This window comes from Haliotis rubra, unplaced genomic scaffold, assembly GCF_003918875.1.
Source record: "Haliotis rubra isolate DU_JTF1 unplaced genomic scaffold, ASM391887v1 Scf362, whole genome shotgun sequence".
Lineage (NCBI taxonomy): Eukaryota > Metazoa > Mollusca > Gastropoda > Lepetellida > Haliotidae > Haliotis > Haliotis rubra.
The window spans coordinates 138,206-160,377 of NW_025767038.1; the positions used below are offsets into that span (position 1 = coordinate 138,206).

General features: G+C 41.5%; 1 protein-coding gene across 1 annotated transcript in view; it reads right to left on the minus strand.

The window, feature by feature from the left end:
• Window positions 1–15,102: 15,102 nt before the first annotated feature.
• Window positions 15,103–22,172, minus strand: part of LOC124285543 (cubilin-like) — a 65,133-nt gene continuing 58,063 nt past the window's right edge. Inside the window, exon 20 of the mRNA XM_046721784.1 lies at window positions 15,103–16,020. Coding sequence (XP_046577740.1) covers window positions 15,677–16,020 — 344 coding nt within the window. The 3' untranslated portion in view covers window positions 15,103–15,676. The remainder of the gene's footprint in view (window positions 16,021–22,172) is intronic.

The window sequence follows — 22,172 nt, forward strand, 5'->3', positions numbered from 1 at the left end:
TTTTGTATTTGAGCAAACCTAATACATTGAGATGACATCGATATAGTTTTGTCGACGTCAGTGTTATTGGGTACAAAAGAAGTTCTATTTGTAAAAGGAGCTTTGTGAAAAATGGAATTCAGAGGTAAATTTGTCAAAGTCTAATATTACAGTGTTAAGAAATAGTAGGTACTTGAAAAGGGTAGAAAGGAGGTGGTATTCGGGAAAACAGGTGTCTGTTGTTTCATATTAATAAATAGTTGGAGGATGGTTTGGTGAAAGGCCTTCATTCCTATTTAATAATAATAGTGTGTCCTTTCAATACATTTTAATTTGTGTTAAACATGTTTCACCATAATAGTCAAACCGACCCGAATGGTTCTTGGACATACAAGCACATATCCGATCTGTGTTGGATATCTTAGTCGATGTAATAGTAACTGATGTTGACTTTGGGGAAGGCAGTCTCATGTTGAGACATGTTAAGAGTATGCATATGCTAATGGTACCTAACTGGGTCTCAGATGTTACTTCTAGCGACTGTGTATTCCTTTGTCTAGATGCCGCAAGATTTTGGAGATAAACGTACTGTGTTTGAAAATTAGATGGATGTTAGACCGAATTGATAGTCTCTAAATATCACAGTGAGGTTCCCATCTAATGCAGAGATAAATACAATAAATTGTATTTTTCGAGTTTTAATAAATGTTGTATTATCAACACTTCCATTACGTCTGTTGCGTTGATATCCGCCATGTTGGTGGTCAAGCGGAAGGAGAGCGGCAATGCAATGCTTGTGCGCGGTGAAGCGGCAATAAAATTAGACGCATTTTCAATCTAAATTGAAAGTATCTAATTTTATTGATTGTCAAATCATATTCCGAGTATTTAACGTAGTCACGCTAGAATTTGGATTAAAAATAGACTACGCTTATAACGATGTCAAAGGAACTACTAATAACAGTTCGAAATATTCGTAGTTCAATATTCGAAGTTTGACTAAAATATACAGAAAGTGACTGTGCCCCAAACATTTCGTTATATCCGCCAGCTCGTTACAAACGTAGTTGACTGTACTTACACAGCATTTCACTTATCATGGAGTCATTCTCAGATGCTTAGCACATCTATCTTGTGATCGTGGTAAAGTAATTATTCCATTAGAATTCCATTGTGTAAGCATTCTAAGGATAAATACATGAATTATCCCTTGTGTCATACATTGTGTATATATTAGGTATATGTATGTGTATTTGTGTGTGTATGGTTATCCTTAATCTATGATTTAATCCATATACATGTGTTTCAGAGTGCCTGTTTATAAGACACAAACACATATAGACTCACACCGTAGCCAGTGTCTGGTCTTCGTTTATACCTTCACCAAATCAAGTCAAAGTTGTACAAAAAATGACGAATTCAAAAACAAGAAAGAGTTTTGATATAAAAATATTGTTGCGAGCAGCGATGTAGGCTCCATGGTCCTTTTTGGATGTTTCCCCCAAGAACTCAATTAGCCATTTTCTTTGTCGAAAGTTGACTGTTGGTTTCAAAGTTACAGATGTTTGAAGTGTATTTGAGGTCAAGAAATCGTCGAAAACACTCCCAGAACACGTTTTTGACACGCGGGCGTATCTCTGAAATACGGCAAGGGGTCATGTACGTTTTAAATAGTTCTGGAGAAAAAATAGTTCCCACTTGATCAGGCTGTATCTCAGTTGTACTTGGGTCTACCGTCAACACAATTAGTGTTCTGAAATCTCTTTCAGACACATACAATGGTTGCTTTGGAGTTCTGTTCAGTTTTCACCTGGCAAGTTTGCTCTTTGAATCGTGAAGAAGTCGTCAAAAGTTTTTGAAGAGAACTTTGGCCCGGAAGTAGCACTCAGTATGCCGGCCAACGAAGGCACACCCTGGCACTTTCTGTGCACATTTTGCAGGATGGTTACTGGGCATTAGTTATGGAAAGTTTGGAAGCTCTGCAGCTGATCGTTCGTCCTCAGCAAATTTTTGGGGCAAACTACTCACAAAACTGTTGAAAAACATGGCCAAAAACTGAAAACAAAAATAACTGTCAACGGTACATTTTAGCTACTTACCCGCCCAGGTAAAATTGTTGGGAATTCGATTGCGCATCTGTACACGAGATTTGGAAGTGTTGGAGCACTTAGTTCTTGAGATATTTGCTGTCAAACTTTGAACTTTTGGAATTAATTTTGAATTATCTGCCATTTGCTATTGGGCCTAGCGCCTAAAGATTTTTTAAGGGGAATATCTTGACCTCGGTGGGCATCTGGGTGATTTTATTAAAGCGGTTCGGAGCATTGGGTTAGTAGGTATGCCTGGTACAAAATCAGCGGAATAATAAATGATAATAATAATAATATTAACGCGATTGGCAAGATTCAGGAAAAATATTCTACATTTGCGGACCTCCCTTTGAAATGTCTCGCTTGCATCCAAAGTACACTGTCGTCAGGCTCCCCATTGTTCTCGTTGCCGTTAGTTTGGTACCTCCTGATCTCTTGGCGCAGATCAGGGGCGTGCTCGGTCTCTCCACCGGGAGCACAGCCCTTCTGACACTCTGGGTAATGCAGAAGGCTGCAGTGTTGGGGAGTCTACGTAAAGTTCTTGGTGGGTTCGACTAGGCAGCGTTTCCTGGGAGAAGTCCCATTCGGTGTCTGGGCTGCGTAGAGAGGGGGCAAGGGCCCTGAGCTGATGATGAGCCTTACCAGCCTGACTGTGCCAGGATCACCCGAACCCTCTCTGCTGCATTTTTATCTTAATCTGTAAAACATAATAATAATAATAATCATCATCATAATCATAAAACAAACAACATCATTTGATATACAAAATAAATTTATTCCCAAAGGTAAATTATGTGAGTGGGTTAAAACAATTATAGTCACATCGGCAATATTTCAGCCATAATGTGACTAAAATAGTTAATATGATTCCAAAAGTTAAAACAATGACAAAATGTTAAAATATACCAAACGAGATTCAAGGGGATATTCTAAGGTGAGGCCTCTGTGTGGTATCCATTCACAAGTATCATGTTTGGCACAATCTTTATTGAAAAGCGATCAGTCGGAGATGATCCTTCACTTGCAAAACGTGACATCTGTTTTTTGTATATTCAAAGTTCAGCATCGTACATATTTGGTAAAATAATATACATAATTAAAAACAAAACAACAATCAAACGGTGCATACATTACATCACCAAGATGGCGGATAATGTCGACGTATCAGTTTTGCTCTCTGAAACAAATCAGATATTGTGCTCAGGAGAAGTGAACTATCAAGCTGTTGACAACATGATTGGCAGTTGCTCCTCCAAACAAAAGGTATTAACAACGTTACTCACAGTTTCATTAATTTGCTGACAGATATAATCCAAACGTATATTCCTAATGAAATAGTAACTTTCAAAAATAATGACAAACTATGGATAACAAATAATATTCGAAAACTGATTCGAGAGAGAAACGACAACATTGAAGAGATAAACAAACAATCCCAACGATTAGGCAAACTTTAGACAATTAAGAGATGCAACTGGATGCTATAGTTACAACAACAAAAAGGAGTACAGTGCAAAATTAGATGAACAAATGTAAACTGGGCTAGAGATTGGAATGTCGTTTTTTGAATCCTAACTAAACTGAAAGCATATTATTTTTTAAACAACCACCTATTTTCAAACAACCATCTACTAGACGTCCTGATGTTCACGGGAATAGTATGAACATTAAAGTAGTTTCTCATCATAAACATCTTGTTTTAACATTGCAAAGCAAATCTAGCACAAGCACATTTTATATAATCAAGAAGGTATCACCGATGATTAACAATCTTAGATCCCTGAAATATGGATTATCACGTATGAGCCTAGACACTATTTACAAACAATTTATTCTTCCTCTCTCTGACTACTGTTCTCACAACTGGGACAATTATAGTAAAGAACAAAGCAACTTGAAAAATTACACCTTGATGCTCTACGCACTATATATGGTGCCTTACGCGGCACCATTCATGAGAAATTATATTTTGAAACCAATTTTTACCCAATGAACGAAAGAAGATCTATTCAAACACTTAAGCTGATGCACAAAATTGTAAACAATCAAACTCCGACTTACTTGCAAAACTTTATCCCGTCTAAATTACAAAATAGCAACTGATTGCTAAGAAATTCTAGACAAATTTGCATTACCTATCGCAGATCTGCTATCTATGCTAATTTTTTTACATCAGACGTAATCAGACAATGGAACAATTTGCCACAATCCGCAAGCTCTGGTTATAATCACGCTGATTTCAAACGTTCAATATCGTACTCGTAAAGTCGCCTCGTTTTTTTTAAATCAATACTGGCAATAGACAATGTCAAGTAATCTATGCGAGCCTCAGACTCGGGTGTAGCGATCTAATTCCCATTAGTTCGATAGACACATCTCTTCAAACCGGGCCTGTCGTTGCGGTCACCCGGGAGAAGACAACATTCATAACTTTTTTACCTGTCCGTTGTATAATGACTTACGTTTCTCAAGGTATTTTTATCAACATGGATGCGACATTATTTCAGTATTATATGGTAATTCTAATGTAGACTCTGAAACTAACAAAAACATTATCCCCTGTGTTTACCATTTCATCCTGTTTTCAAAAGACTTAACATGAATATCGAAATTATCAACCCATTTTCTAGTAGACTATCTCACTTAGTTTCAGTAAGTGATTCTTAGTACCCTTTCATGTACATTTCATGAGTCAATAGCACGTTTAGAGAAAGACCTTGCCATGCGGAAAGGCGAATACACGCGGGACAATGACTAGTTCCAATCAAAGATTACGCAACTGGAGTCAGCTAATCATCAGTTTATAAACGAACTTGTCACAGTCAAAGCAGACAATGCGAGAACAAAAAGAAAGAGTTGAAAAATTACGGGTTAACTCAGTAAAGCGGTTGATCGTCTACTGGGTTCGGACATTCAAACATGTACAGCAAAACCTCAAGAACCATCCACACTTTAACTGATGTAAAAAACAGTTAGATAGCCTCACTGGAAATGAGAATGCCTTTCAAAAAGAAATTGTACACAAAATATGCTTATCTAAACAAGAAGCATAATCAACTTAAATATACGTCCTCTGAAATTGCCAGTAAGGTTGAAGATAGTTATTTGGATGTTTAAAGATTCTCCTTTGTGCGCAGTCGTGGGGTAAGAGCCCCCAGATCTAAAGTAACTCTTCTTAAGGAAACTGTTAGAAGACAAGGGTATCTAATAATGTTCGACGGTCACAGAGCGTAAGAAGAAGAAGATATCTTCAGTGGAAAAAGAAGTAAAGAAATCAAATAAGGTCCACTCTTAAGCTGACGCAACTAATTAAGCAACTTAAACCCGTGGAATGTACCGCTCTTCAACAAACTGATGTGAGTATGCCCCAGCCTAAAGTTAACATGCATGAACATAACGAGGACAGAGAAGAACCAAGAAGTATTTCTCTTCCAAGAGATACACCATCAAGTCTCGTCTGCACTAGACTCAGAATCTCTCCTCCATGACAACAGTCTCCAAGGATACGTCTTCACGACTACAGTCTCGATGTTCAAACCTCATGGATGCAGTGCAATCGCATCGTTAGGAAATCTTAATGCAGAAACGCCGTATAAAGCAAGACACCACCTTAGATGATGCTCAGGATCAACAGCTTACTGAAAAATAATCAAGTAAGATTACAACACAGATTTCGAAAGACCAATGTACTGCTACAAGGGTTAGGAGTGTTCAGTTTTGTGCAAGTCCACCTTGACATAAAACCAGCAGATATTATGTCGGCAGGATTAGCAAGAACTGTTCAGAACGTATCATAAGTGACTATATGCAAAAAAGAGACACTCACACACACGAAACTATTTACCAAACCATCAAAGAAATTTTCACCAGTGCAGTTAAACATATTGTTGAAAAAAAATCCTTTTGGCCTCAAGATATTATTGTGAAACCATGGTTGAGTCGGAGACTATATCTTGAAAAAGTAAATGAACGGTGTAACGTGACCGACGGTGTTGCAGACATCTCTTCTAGATTACCTGGTGCAATACGACCAAATCTGCAGAAGACTCATCTCTATTGGCATGAACTGCCGTGGAGTCATGACGAGTACAGCATACCTGAACTCATGTCTGTGGAACAATGACATCGACATCTATGCAATGGGTCATCACAAACTGAAGGCCCACGATACAATGTTCCTGGACTCACTGAATACAGACTACCTCTCTGTAATTAACCATGAACAGGCATTTGACCAGCGTAGTGGCGGAGCCGCACTCTTAAGCAAAAGTAATTTCAGTCATGTTAGTCTGGATATTAAAAGTCACAGTGACTGTGTATCTGGTGTGGATATGTATCCCAAGGACACTCTTTCTTTGTTATCGCTGTTTATCTGCACCCATCCAACAGAAGCGACGAACTGTTCACATAGTATCTCCAGATCTTAGCATAGCTGATCATGACTTACTCACAGCGGGGGAACCGTGATATTCCTTGGTAGCTGCAATGCGAAGATAGACGGTCCTAGATCAACATTTACCCATGATAAGAGGTGCAAGGCTTTGATGTCATTTCTGAACGAATATTTTCTGTTGTCAGTAAGTATGGAACCCTTTTGCATTGGGCCAGTATCCACATTTCAAGCCTGTTGCGGTGGTCCCGAATCCTTTACTGACCGCATCCTAATTCCTGCTGACGTCATCGCATTTGTTGGTAATGCCGAGGTGAAAGGTGACAACCCGTTCAACCACCATCCAAGTGTGTGTCGACTAAGGATCCCTTCGCTTAGTAGAAAGGTGCTAGTAAGAGTCTGCATGATAAGATGTTAGAAGATAACAGACGTTACTGGATGAACCCAAAACCGTGGAACATAATTCCTGTTGTCAGTACAAATGTGCTAAATTGTCAGATGGGTTCCGCGCAACCATGAGACACTGTGCCGAGAGGTTCGAGAGAGAATACTTCCAGAATGTACATAGATAATCTATGTCAAAGTGATCAAAGATTGTTTTGGCATCTCATCGATATGAGTAACAAATCCAAGCAGACACTCTCTATAAAGATGGTAACGAAACCTACACCAGTCCTGAGGACATCGACTGCATTCAGTGTGAACATCTTCAACATGGTGGTACCTACCGTCACAGTTGTTTAACATTGCTTTTGTGAGTCCTTCCTTCTTCTCGGAAAAGATGCATTGTAACACTAATACACAAAGGAGGTGGAAAACCAAAGAATGGTTACTGGGGCATTACTCTACTTCCTGTCCTAATGAAACTCTTTGAGGGGGTAATCGAGAGACGCAGCCCCCAGTTTGGAAATCATAACGATTTGCCAATTCATAACAGTGTGGTTAAAAGAAATAGATTTTTTTAATGATTTGTAAATAGATAAATATTCGAGGATTATGATTTAAACCTAATATGTCAAGTCAATCAACATTTTGAAAATTGGCTCTAATGACGAAGTGGTATATACTTTGAATATTAAATTATCATAAAAAAACAGATTTAAAAAAACCAAAAAAAACCCCAAAACATGGTGCGGAACGTTACCTCCCTGCATAAAAATATATATGGATGAAGACACTGCATGTGTATACATGCATGTGTCTTCTTCTGTTAATCCCAATAATACAGACATCTATGTCATGTGGAGCTCAAATTGGGCCTGCTGGGTTATCTATCCCTTCATGCTCAGATGCACCGCTAGGAGATGACGTGACAACCGGCTGTATGTCTGATAGTGAAACTGCTTGACAGTACGATGGGGGATCATCCTTCACGACATCATTGCAATTAGGAGGTTGTGGGGACATGATCGGCAGAGCAATAGAAGCAGTAGGCGTAGTTTGCGGGTTGCTGGGGACGTTGGCGAAGGAAACTCTGCCTTCATATGATCGGTTGCTCTGCTGTTGGTCGTTGGCACTGGATTTCTTTCTGAAAGGACCACAGCAGCAGCAGCAGCAGATTGCAACACCCACAACTGTAATACTGCCAAATACACCCCCTAGTATGGGTAATATGATGTTCGCGGACGCAGCAGCTGAACATGTAAAGGACAAAAGTCTATTTCAAATACTGCATTCTCTTTTGTTTTACAATACCCTAAAATGAGTAGATAAATTATCTTACAATCAGTCTATTTGAAATACTGTGGACGTATTTTTCAGGGGGAATCCTTAAACAGGTAAAACATGTATTCTATTGCAAGATTAGTGTGGTGTTATACATCTACTGCGTTCTATTACAGCAGGTCAGGAATTATTAACTTCCGTCGAAATGTTGTCAAACCCTGACCTTTTGTTGTCTTGGTTGTGGAGATTTCAGTAGGTAAGGTAGGAGGTACTCGTTAACAAAATGGGAACCGTTATGTTTTAAATTAGAGGTAATATATGGATTTTTATCACAGTATGACACTGAGCTATGTAGGAATTACCTGCCATTAGAACAACCACACCCGGAACTGACATAGGTCAAAAGACAGTTACGATGAAACGACAATACAAACTCATGAAGGGATGGTGTAAATCCAGCTAGGGTCCATGCAGGAAGCAAATGTACTGTAAGTCCCCACGGTCTTTAGTTAGGTGATCTACCTTCAGTTGTTGGCAGTATAAAGCCTGTTTTTTATATTGTATTGTCTTTTATAGTTAAAAGTTTTTAGTTTTTCATGCTAGTTTTAAATCTTTATCTGTGATCCTCTAATTATTTTACTGTCCCTCGTTAACAGGGTTTTATAATTTGACTATATTTATTACGACATTCTTTATTAATATACCCCCGCTACGAAGTAACGGAGGTATATGGCGTTCATTCTGTCCGTCCGTCCGTCCAGAAACTTTGTCCGGAGCATATCTCTTAAAGTTTACATGCTAGGTTCACCAAACTTCACACACATGTTAGTCATCACCCATTGATGTGCCTTTTGCTATTTTAAAGTTTTTTCCAATTTTTTTTTTTTTTGCTGTTTCCATGGAAACACGACTTAGGCTGTGACTATGAGGATGTCATCTTGTCCGGAGCAGATCTTCCAAACTATACATGCTAGCTTCATCAAACTTGGTACACATATCAAGCATGATCCCTAGATGTGCCTTGTGGGGTTTACATCCAGATATGAATTTTATTTTTTGCTGTTTCCATGGAAACATGACTTAGTTCCAAATGTGTTCGATTATTTTGTCCGGAGCATATCTCTTAAAGTTTACATGCTAGGTTCACCAAACTTCACACACATGTTAATCATTACCCATTGATGTGCGTTTTTGGCCTGTTAAAGGTTTTTCAGAATTTTGTTTTTTGCTGTTTCCATGGAAACATAACTTAGTGCCAAATGTGTTTGATGGTTTTGTCCGGAGCATATCTCTTGAAGTTTACATGCTATGTTCATGCTAGGTACATGCAAAATGTGTTTGATGGTTACCTGACCACGGCATATCATCAAAACTATACATGCTAGGTTCACTAAACTTAATACACAAGTTAATCATGACCCACAGATATGCCATGTGCTAAAAATAGCAATCTTCATCTACGTCCACTTCATTGTGTGCAACATGAGACAGTCAAGTTCAATTGTATGTCAGGTTTCCAGAATTACACTTGTCACATCACTTTAAAGTTAGCAGATTAGATTCATGAAAATACACCTATGCCTTTTCCTTTTCTTCTTTTTTGGAGGTGGTGGTGTGTTTGTATATCATTGAACATCTTCTTTATTCATACTTTTTTCATCCGTATACTGCTATCCTTCCTTAAAATTAAATCAGGCAGAAATTGGGACATTGATCCAGGCGAATAAATACATACTGTGGTATACAGGGGATTGTTAAATTTTATTTCCAGCCAAAAGGTTTGTAGTTTGTTAACCCTATTCCCTATCACGGTGCGTGTATATGACGTGTATGAAGCATATATATTTGCAATGCCTGTGACTAGTCATCAGAGCATGCTAAAATCAGTTTTCACTTTTATTCCCCATTTCTGTGATATGTACATGTGTAATACATGGTTAATACTAATGTCCATTTCAATTTCAGCATTCGGATATGTAATCCACGTTGAATAGGGAATAGGGTTAACAAACTACAAACCTTTTGGCTGGAAATAAAATTTAACAATCCCCTGTATACGGATGAAAAAAGTATGAATAAAGAAGATGTTCAATTATATACAAACACACCACACACCTCCCCCCCCCAAAAAAAAAAGAGAAAGAAAAGGCATAGGTGTATTTTCATGAATCTAATCTGCTAACTTTAAAGTGATGTGACACGTGTAATTCTGGATCAGTTGTGGCCAAATTTCACGGTATAAAATCTTACATATTTGTCAACATGTATATCTTATAAAAAGTTTCCAGATTGGCGTTGTCTTCGATATCTCTTGTGGCCACTATGGGACACAAAACTGCTCTGTACCATCTCGGCATGGGCTGATTAAGTCTTTGATTTCGACCTTGTGGTCCTACTGCGACATTTGATCAAATATCTGGACGCCGGTTGACGTTCACGTACGCTTCGGCCGAGGTCTTTCCGAAAATGCTTCATGATGTTGAGATCGTGCGATTTAGAAAGCCATGAAAGTACTGAAACGTTCTCATTCTGAAAATACTAAATAGTGGTCTTTGCTGTGTGAGGCCAGGCATGATCTTGTTAGAAGATGACATTTTTATTCAAATTGACACTTTCGAACGTAAACATGCATTAACGTTTCCGACGATGGGTTTTTGCTCTGTGCATTTGTTCAACTATCATTATAATGGCAAAACTATAACAATCACACACGAATTTTGTAAAAAATATATTGAAATTACATATATCAATATGCGTTTCTTTTAAGGGAGAGTATGTATTGTGATAGTATTGTAATACCTGACTACATTTATCACCAGTTTGACCGACTGCAGGGCATCTATCCTTCATGTGCTGATATCCGCATGCACGACACTGGGGATACTGTTGACGAGAGTACTGTTTTGCTCTACTGTCTCTGCTTGACTTTGTCTCTAGAACTTTTGGTTTGGCTTTATTCTGATTTTTCTCGGAAATTACCACCTTTGTTGATTGCATGAATGTTTTTCTTCATTTAACACTTTAATTTGCTGTGCACTTGCGTCACTAGCTCTACACAAATCAACTGCACGACTTAAATCTAAGTCAGGTTCTCTCAAAAGTCTCATTCTCATGCCATTACTATTCACCCCACAGACAATTCTGTCTTTGATCAAGTTTTCTGTCAACGTTCCGAACTCACAGCTTTTAGCTTTATTCGTCAAGTCTGTTACATATTGGTTTTACCTGTTTTCTGTGATCTCATAAAAAAAATGCATGTCTCTCTATCGTTAAGTTCTTTTTCGGTTCACAGTATTGTTGGAATTTCTGCTTAACCTTATCTAACTTCTAGTCATCACCTTCATTTGTCCATTCAAACGAATTGAATACTTGCACTGCTGTATCTCGGCCACGTGCAGCAACGTCGCGCACTTGACATCATCAGACTTTGCAGCGGTTCCGCTGGCTACGAGGTATAATTCAAACCTCTGGATTCATCTTCGCCAGTTTTCTGATTAGTTTCCTTCGAAACGAAGTTCATTCGGGGGATTTAACTGATCCATTCGGCTCAGATCCCTCAACTGACACATTGTGACTAGAATACATGGCGGGCTCAAGACTGTTTATTACGTCATCAATTCCATTGTACATCATGATTTGACACGCATTACACATATGGTCTAAGGGAGGCAACTCCAGCTGGCCTATATCACAATAATACCCTTTTACGTAATTTTATGTGATTTTGTTCGAAAGCACGTTCTCCAAACAATGCCCTATGATGCCTGCATAGCAACACGGTTGTCTAGCTCAGCAAGTGCATATAAGCTCCGCTCACTGATGGTGAATCTCTACTAGCTATGTCATTGCATAATCCCAATGATGTTGAGAGTTTCCTGTAGTTGTTTACTGGTTGATGCACAATTTATCGCAAGCACCAGTTTAAAATATTTATCTTTTTTCACTAATACTCTCCTATTCATTTGTATTACGGGGTGCTGAGATTTTATATTTTGTGTATTTTGCCTTTTTTTAAATTTAGTAAGAATGCGTTACACCTATCACATTCTGCCATATTCTATTACTCGCAGTTTTGGTCAATTTAATTATTCAAATATATTTTAACACGTCACAATTTAATTCTGGACTCACAAAAGTCCAGAAACTCTCCGCACTGTGGACACTTTCTGACAAGGGATTTGACCAAATCGAACATGCAGTTGTTATGAATACATGCCAAGGATGAAAAAAATGATTTTTTTTCCTCGAAAACTTTCAAATTAAACCATGCGCGAGCGAGTGTAAATTGAAAGTTTTCGAAGAATTTTTTTTGCATTTTTTCATCCTTGGCATGTATTAATAACAACTGCATGTTCCATTTGGTCAAATCCCTTGTCAGAAAGTGCCAACAGTGCAGAGAGTTTCTGGACCTTTGTGAGTCCAGAAATAAATTGTGACGTGTTTAAGCATGATGCTTAGGAAAACTCGATTTTACCTTTGTTTTGGCGTGTCCTGTATACTTACTCGGGATAAGACAGAGGATAATTCGGTGATTCAGTATATTTCGTCTCATAGCTTATCATTTCATTTCCGAAACACCCTGGAGCATGGAAGTACAATTTAAAACAGTTCTGCAACTGTGTTCATCTGTGGTAGTGATGATGAGTGAGCATGTATTTACGCTGCTTTTAGCAATATCATGACAGCGGACAGGGGCTTCACTGCGTGTGAGTGATATAGATTTCAAGTCACATCGGCAATATTTCAGCCATATTCACTCAATATACTCATGTGGGGAATCGAATCCGAGCCGATGACGAGCAAATGATTTAACCACAAGGCTACCTCATCCTCTGTAATGATGAGGATGATATGGGAGTCAATGGACTTTGGTACGTATATATATAGATGATTGTGATCCCCCGCAACGCGTTTTGCGTGCGTGCGCGCGCGCGCGCGTGTGTGTGTGTGTGTGTGTGTATGTGTTATTATATTAAAATGGACTCCGTCCTTGCGTCAGCCTGTCTGCCCGTCCGTCACGAAACTTGGCACATAGATAGATCTGGTGGTGAACTGGTGCCTTTTGGTAGTTTTTGATTTCTGAATAAACTATTTTTTTGCGTTTCCATGGCAACAAGTTTGACTTAGACTGAAATTTGTGCTAGTACTCTTTTCCGGAGCAGAACTCTAAACCCGTGCAATGTTTCTTCACCTAATGTAACGGCGCCTGTGCTTATGGAGGACCTTCAAATCTGGGAGTGGGCGCGCATGTTCCGTCAGTGTTATAGAAGTTATAATTTCTATATCCGTTATCCGAAATTCAATATTTAAATGCATTGGAAAGCCCTTGAAAATGCGGTTCTGCCAAGGTATAATGTGCATTCGAGTCACATCTGATAGTGGGGCTGTACGTGCCATTATGTAACGGCGGTTGTGCCGATAGCGGATCAAATCAATGATATGGCCCACATGCTCCGTCAGTGTTATAGCAGTTATAATTTCTATATCCGTTGTCCGAAATGTAATATCTAAATGCACCGGGAAGCCCTTGAAACTTGGCACTGCCTTTACTAGAATTGAGGGTCCGATGGATTGACACTGAAACAGGGAATCCAGCCAGTGTATCAATTGACAGCAGGTTAGACGCTTGTAGTCGTTTGCTACATTCTATGAGTAACGATCCAGATCTCATTCGTTTGATATTTTTGATGTCACCTGCTATACCGTAAACTGCTTTAGAAACACCAAACGGGTTGAGTTTAATTGGTTCTTTATCTGGAGATTCTATCACTAGAAATCATGGCCAGTATTCTATGTGCTTAGATCTATCAGGTGTACTTTCATCAGTATCAAGCTGACGTGTCTTTTTCAAGGGGGTTTCAGGATCCATGTTTATGTATATAGATTCATCATCCCAGCTCCCCGCCCACCACGGAGTATCACAAGGACAATGTTAAAAACAAGTGGACCTCCTGCTTGCAGCACCAAGGATACTGAGATGATATACTCAAGCAGAATAATATATAGTAATTATTCTACCAGATTGGCCCATGAGCCGCCTTCTGGGCATACGACTCTAGGCAAATTACAAAATTGAGGTTTTGGAAATTCAAACATTATAATCACAAGCCAATGCATCTGACAGAAAATTTACATAGTTTATTGCATTTGTGCAGCAAAATAGACATGCACAGGGTTTGGCATGACCAGCCGATTGGTTGAACCTGGCCCATTCAACCACCCGTCTAGGTGAAGTTAGGGGCGGAGTGGTGTGTTGGGCAAAGGAACACTGTTCCTGGAACCAGTGCCCTCAACCACCAGACTCACGTCCTCCACCGTCACAGGGGCGCAACCCACGGCAAACAGGTTGGTGGACCAAATATACCCCCCGGGTCCACACGGGGGGATTGAAGAGCTCTTAGCGTTACCCAGCACCCACCACGAGGAGGTTGCTCTTCACGGGTGCCCGGACATGTTGGAGCAGGTAGAGTATAACTAGGAGTACATGATGTCAATATGTTAACGGTCCGAACACCCACACTTCTCCACTTTTTCACTTGGTTGTTTCCATTTTAGGCAGATTGTGTCAATGGATGGTGCTACCGGCAGGTCAGGATATGCTTGCCCTTTCCGCGAACACCTGGTGTTATCAATGCTTTTCAAGGTATAACTCATAAAATCTTCACAGCTACTTCTCCTTACACCAGACGGAATGTGTTGTGAATATAGTTGATATGGCTATTCTTTTGCACTTCTATATTCCAGATACGAACTGGCAATGATAATGCTAGTATCCTTTACTCACAGATTCCCCATTGATTTGATTCTTCATCACACGTGATCGTGGATTCGATCAAAGTAATTTTTTTTACAATTTACCCGTGACAGACAAAACACGCACATACCCACGCAATCCTAAATATGCACATGTATAATATAATGTGTAATACAATCACATGGTAATCATAAACAGAAAACGGACAGCATGCATCATTTGAAAAAGAATATATTTTTTCAAACACAAAAACAAAAACAAAATTATTCAAATATACGACACCGAAGGGGAAATTCTAAGGTGTCTTTCCTTGGGGGCTTGTGTGGACTGTGTGGTATCCATTCATTATTATCACATTGTTTTAGGCAATCTTTATGGAAAAGCGACCAGTCGGTGATATCTTTCACTTGTAAAGGGCGACAACCGTTCATCATCGTACATATTCGTACACATAATTTGAAAGATTAAAAACATTGTTAAAAATTCAATTGCTGCATACATTACATCACGAAAACTTTTTATCAAGGTGGATATAAAGGTTATATGCAAGTGGGAGACATATTGTATAACCTCATTAATGTGCTAATAAGTCAAGTCAATCAACATTTTAAAAATTGGCTCTAATAACGAAGTGATTTATATTTTGAATATTTAATGTTAAAAAAACATGGTACGAAACGATACCGCCTGCAAAAAAAATATATGGATGAAGGCACTGGATGAGTACACACAAATGAGTCTTTTAAAGTGTTCTCAAGTAATCAAATCATGTACGTCATGTGAGACTGTCACTGTTATCTATCCTTCAGATACACCACCATGGGATAAAGTCACAACAGGCTGTATGTCTGATAGTAGAACTGCCTGACAGTACGGTGGGGGGTCATCCTTCACTACATCATCGTAAGAAGGAGGTGGTGGAAACATGAACGGCAGATCAGTAGGCGTAGTTCGCGGGTAGCTGGGCACGTTGATGAAAGAGACGGTGCCTTCATACGATCTGTTCCTCTGCTGTTGGTCGTTGGGACTGGATTTCTTCCTGAAACAAAGTCTACAGCAGCAGCAGCAGGTTGCAATAGCTACAACTGTGATACCGCCAAATACACCTCCCAGTATGGCTCCGATGTTCGTGGATGCGGCAGCTGAATAAGAAAATATTTATATAAATAGACACAACAAAATACATAATAAGGCAAAAGCAAAGAACATAAAAATCCCACTCAAATTCAAGGTCTTTTGAAATTATTGGATTCTATGAGATCCTAATCCTCCAAAATCGACATTTAGATATTGTTACAATCCATGTTGTAACCAAGGGTATTGAGCCAGAAAGCCGGCCATTTTGTTGTTTTAATGATGCAACAGGGTGCCTAATTAAACACCAGCATGACCTAATTATGCAGAGGTAAGGAATCGTCTAGAAACTCGACCTCATTATGTAGAACGCAACCACCACCTCAATCACCACCCACTACCACCCACCACCACCACCACCCAAAACCAGCCTTCTCACAAACGTGTGATGGCACATGGGACACGTTGTTGTTGTTGTTGACTACATTGTGATCTAAATGACAGCGAACTTTTGTTCGATATTTCTACACATAAGCAAAATTGTCGGGCATTAGCACAGTTCATACAAGAATAAATGGTAGAAGGCAAATTGAAGAAATTAATAATTGAAACAAACAAAATATTTAATAAATACATAAGAAATAATATGATTAGTAAATTATGAGCAAATAAAATATTGAATAAATAACAGAAATAAACTATTGAATAAACTATACCAACTACCAGTCTATCACTTCTCCATTGAAATTGTGAGGTACATGTAGTAACGCTTACTTCTATAGCTTCCCATTGGGTAGTCTACAATACGTCTGGGTTTAAGAGTCCATGCAGGTAGCCAAGGTACTGTAAGTCCCCATGGTCCCTGGTATGGTTATATACAATGGGGTTCTGGATCACTTTCAACCAAAGCCTCTGCAAAGCCTTATTTCACAAGTAAGGCTTTGGTCGGACCTTTAGCTCTTGCTGCCATTACCCCTACTACAAAAGTTGGGGGATGCGAACGCACCTCCTAGCCGCGCTACCGGGGGCATGGCTGGAGTAACGGGTATTGCCCCATCCAATACTGGGCTGCGTCTAACGTGCCGCTATGGCACTATGCCATGTTTACCTCGATGAAACAGTTTAATGTGAATCGCCTATGATCTCTTTGGTGTTTGTAATAAAGGCTTGCCGGGCTTTTTTCACCCCTTGTTCTATGTACTTTTTTTTCTCGTCCTCGCTGATAGTAGACTTACGAGACTTGGACCGAATATCTTGTTTCATTTTGTTATATTTTGTGAGTTCAGAGGATTGAACTAAACTCCTCCTCTGAGATCTTACTGTCAGTAAGTGCCGTGGAAATACGCTCACTTACTGTGTTCAGCTTTGCTTCAGCCAGAACCCTGATCTCATCGTGTTTCAATGCCTTACGATGCAGTCTGCGGGATGCAAACTTAAGCACCAACCCTAACACCCCCTGCCACCCCAGCTGTTATTTCGATACCTAGCACTACGGGGGTAGCCACGATGGTAGCTAACAACCCAACACCTGCCGCTCCTAGCCCCATGCTGGTTGCCATAAGGGCAGTGTCAGCCCCGTCCACGATATTGAAAGCTCTATGGTACTTTTTACATAGTGCTTTCCGCGTGTCGCGGTCTTGCTCTAGTTGGCGTTTTACATCACATAACTGTCTCAAGCGGAACCCGTCTACGGTTTCCAGTGTCTTCGCTACTTCCTCTATGACTGGGTACAGCCCCATCCTGTGTGCCTATAATATATCTGGGAAAATATTTTTTAATTGGGTATCAGTTAATAGTTGCTCAACGTACTGGAATTTTACAAGGCCAACGTTCTCGGGTATGCTAATAGGGGAAAGGTGAACAGGGTTTCTTTGGAGACTTACACTAAACGTCCTGTTGCTTGTTAAGGGGGGGGCAGAAACCCCTTACCAGGCCCCGAGTCCATTTGTATAACGATACTACAATAGCGGTCTTTATATTCGGTTTCAGATATGCTTATTTCCACCCCAGATACAAGGGCCCATGAGACAGTCCCATGGGTGCTTTTTAAAAAAAGTATTGCGATTAATGTGGAGCCTGGGGACATCACCCTAGGAGGTTGTAGGTAAGAGTGTCCCTTAAATGATAACTGTGCATACTCGGGTGCATCTAACATATAACCAGGGTGATTTGGGATTGGGGAAATTCTAATCTTTATAAGACCGTCGGGTTGAAACCCCCCGAACGTGATACCGCTGTTCTTAATTTCAGTGATATCATCAAAAAACATCACGAAAAGAGACGTAAGGTGTGGTGAGGGTTATGTTGAGCAAACATTTGGACTCTATAAAGTGGTTGTGCAGACTTCTCATAAAGTCGTCTGGCAGGAGCCTCCGCACGTACCCATCACCTATTGATTGTAGGATGTATAAGCTACCTTTCTTACCAGGCTGATCGAATCCCTCTAGGCCCTCGAGTGTGGGCTTGGGTAGATGATCGGCCATTGCTGCCCGCCTATACACGTTGTCTTTCAAGTGTAGGATGTATGAGCCTTCCTCACCAGGCTGATCGAATCCCTCCGTGTCCCCTAGGTCGTTAAGCGTAGTGTTGGGGTGATGACTGGTCATTGCTATAATACTATTACGAGATAATTTCCAACTGGTTTTCTGATAATAGTTCAGGGGTTAACTTCACCCCCATGAAGTGTATGTTGTCAGGTAGGAAGATCTTGGTTAGTGATATAGTGTTTTCCACGATCCGCGGTGACACCCTGCAGACTGGTGTTGGAGCCGACACCCACCCGCCGCGTAAACTGTGCAAAGCGTGATACTGGTGTCGTTTCACCCACCCAAGTTTGATCCCCTTCACGATCTCGACATCATTCCCGATGGTTCCCCTAGGTAGACTTTGATGATCAGTGTTGAGTTAAGCGGTAGACTCTCTAGTATCCTGACCACGCCTTCAAATTCAGACACCAACTGCAATGTCACGTTTTGCATGCCCGCTTTACTCGATAGCATGTGGGCTGCCATACTGGCGACTGGGCTGATGACTTCACGCTACGTCTCTGAGTCGGGACGTAAGCCCACGAGCAGGGTTCCGTTGTTAACGACTTTGTTTAGGTGGTTGTCTTTGTTATCCGTGAACACGTAGGGGAGCCGAGCCTAATATTGAGAAACCAGTCGTCTTTATCTGGTATCAACACCCACTTGTCATCTTCGGTGAAGACGAGCATATATGGCTTGTTTCGGGCGACGGTAGTGCTCTCAACATCGTCTAAGTCGAACAGTTTGCCCCGAACGATGGGTATATTATCAATTATCATTACCGGTGGTGACTAGGGTGTACTTAGTGTTGACTACCGCTCTTGAGGTATCTACTATATCACCTAGGGCTCCACCGGAGAGGACTTCAACGCGTTTGTAAATGTTGTTTTCAGTTGCAAGGCGTACAATTTACCATCTACTCCGGGGCGTCGAGCCGCGTGTGTCCCGAGGTCGGAGATCCCCACATTGACGCATTTTTCACCCGGGCCCTTGTGCGCTGGTCATTTTATGTGAAGCGTTAAGCTGAGGTATCCTATATTCACGGGATTATGATTTATATCTAACACCGATATTATCAGCTCAGGTATGTTGCCCTGAGTCAACCTCTTATACTGCCGCGGTGAAAACGACTCGGTTCTACCGTCGTTGTATTTCTCCGTTTTCACCGGCACGGCTCTCAGTATAGTGGAAGGGTGACCCCCTTGAATGTTGTACGTTGTGCTCACCTGACCTAGATGAATGTACAGCTCTCGGTACGGTACTAGGTCGGGTAACTTCGTGCCTGTGACGGTTGTTGTTGGTTTTATCTCGTCAGGTGACATACCGAGTGTTTTCGCCAATGGCCGGCCGAGCCTCAAGGAGTTTCTTCCGTTGTTGATTAACACCACTGTGCCGTTTGAGTCGTTCATCTTGAGTTCGGCTCCCAGGGGTTTGAAGACCTCATCGCTTAGCGAGCACTGCGCTGTAGTAGCCGTCAGTTATCTGGCTGCGAGTTCCACTAACGAACAGCTTATTGTTGCTGGCGTTGATGATGTTAGTCCATTGCGGTAGGTAGGTGATATCGCAGAGTGCGACTTCGAGTTGACCGGACGTATTATCGATCGCGTGCGTCAGCTGAATGGCCTCACCGCTCGTTATTCCTGGAAGTGTTATGTACATGTTAGAGTATATATGCTCATTATATAATAGTTTTAAAATGTATTCCCAAGGAGGAGCATCCTCGCAAGGAGTGTCTTACTCCCTGGAGTGTTTTACCCTAAACTGGACATAGATTTCTCACCCATGAAGATCGCGGTTGCTGATGGGATGTATTTCAGCGCCCAGCTTTTAGATGTGTTCAGCCTGTATAAATTTTCGGTGACTAACGCTAAGGTAGTTCATGCTTGGTTCAACAACCCGATGCAGTTCTGGCAGAATCAACTCAACTTCGCCGTGTGGTGTGCTACAGCGGGGTGTGGTGTGACATTGACCGACACTTTCGGCGTGGACGCTGAGTCAGTCTGTGTTCAAGTTCCACGTGTACTACCAGGTCAGGCGTATCCTTAAAGAAATCAGCGTCCCGCTCCCACAGGACAATGCATGGAACCCATTAAACAACAAGTACGATAGGCGAGCCTACGAACGTATTTGCAACGAATTCGAACTAAACCCGAAGACGGATTGGCGTTTGCGGGGGCGAACCACGGGTTGGGTATCCCCATCGTTCACCAAATGCCCCTTGTGGAAGCCAGCAAACTGCTGGTGAAGATTGGGGATACAAGTCGTATCATCTCTTCACAACCAACGAGTGGGATGACCGTTACATGGCTTTCAATGCCAACAAGGAGTACAGAGTCTGGAGGTTTGATCAGGGAGGGGCAGCGGATGACTGGAAAAAGTTTATGTTGGACACGTCGAAAGGGTTTACTCGTGCCGGCACTGAACGCTTAAACGACTCGATTCGAACGTACGTGTGGGCGGTGTTGGGTGCGCAGACGCAAACGCGTTCCAGTATTATCGGTAAGGGGACTGCTTACGACGCTCAGAAACAGTTCGTTGTCAACGTAGAGGATGCTATCAATGCTCCAGTTGATCTCCCGAGTGCCATCAAACGCTACCAAGACGTGTTGGAATATGCCAGGTCGAAAGTCGACTACGTGTTCGACGTGGGGTTGTACATGGCTCCGAGTGATATGCAACTGAGAGTAAAAAAAGTGGTGGGCTACAACAACGAAATAGTTGTAGCCACGGCGGACCAAAAGTTGGGCGTCAACCTCGATGTCAACGTCCCCCACGTCCCACCACCCACGACCGGTGAAACGGGTATAGTGGCGCCACCCCCGGAGCCTAGGGTTCAACCAACGCCCCTGTGGGGTGGCCCCACAACCCACGTTTCAATCAATCAGCAGCACATCGATCGTAAAACAGCCCTGGTGGTTGGTGGGGTAGCTTTGGGGCTTATTTGGTTAAAATTTCTTAGCGCTACGTACACCAAACCCACCATGGCGACAATGGCTGCCCACAGGTTTTGACTAAGCCACGTGGCAGTTTTAGCCAGAGCACCCAGCAGCCACGAGACGATGCTACCCAGGATGCCGGGTAGGGCTTCGGCAGCCTTACCAGCCAGTTTAGCCAGGGCCTCCCCGAGTTTTTATCCACTCTTTGACACCACCTGTGGGTGCAGGCGTGGGGGTACCCCACCGCCGCCCGGCGTGGGGCTACCCTGTCAGTGACACCACCAGGGTTGATATGATGAAGCCCAATGCAGTCAGAATGCTGGCGATGGTGATGCCTTGCTCGGAACAGGATCGAATCCTGTCAGCTAGCGTGGTGTCTTCATTTAGGACTCGATCGATGGTTTCCCGTACTCTACTGATCTGTGATCGGAGGGCTTCCGGTTAGAGAAGCGGATTCCAACGAGTCCGTCTCTCGTCTTCAAGTTTTTATTCTCTCCTCGATACGACGTTTCATATCACCATCCGGCCCGGTGAGTTTTTTTTTTCGGCGATGTGCTCATCGATTTCATTAAGTTTCCCCATGTTGTTCACGAGTTCTCGGCGTACATGTTTCAAGGCTTCGTCTAGGCCTCGCCCAGTTCCCTCAGGGGAAATTCGAGACCGGCAAGGGTTTGTCATGAGTGCGTGGTCAATATTTTCGATACTGTCCGACGTTTCTTTAGCATCCCCAGTATTGGCCCTGGCTGCTTGCAGATCTTG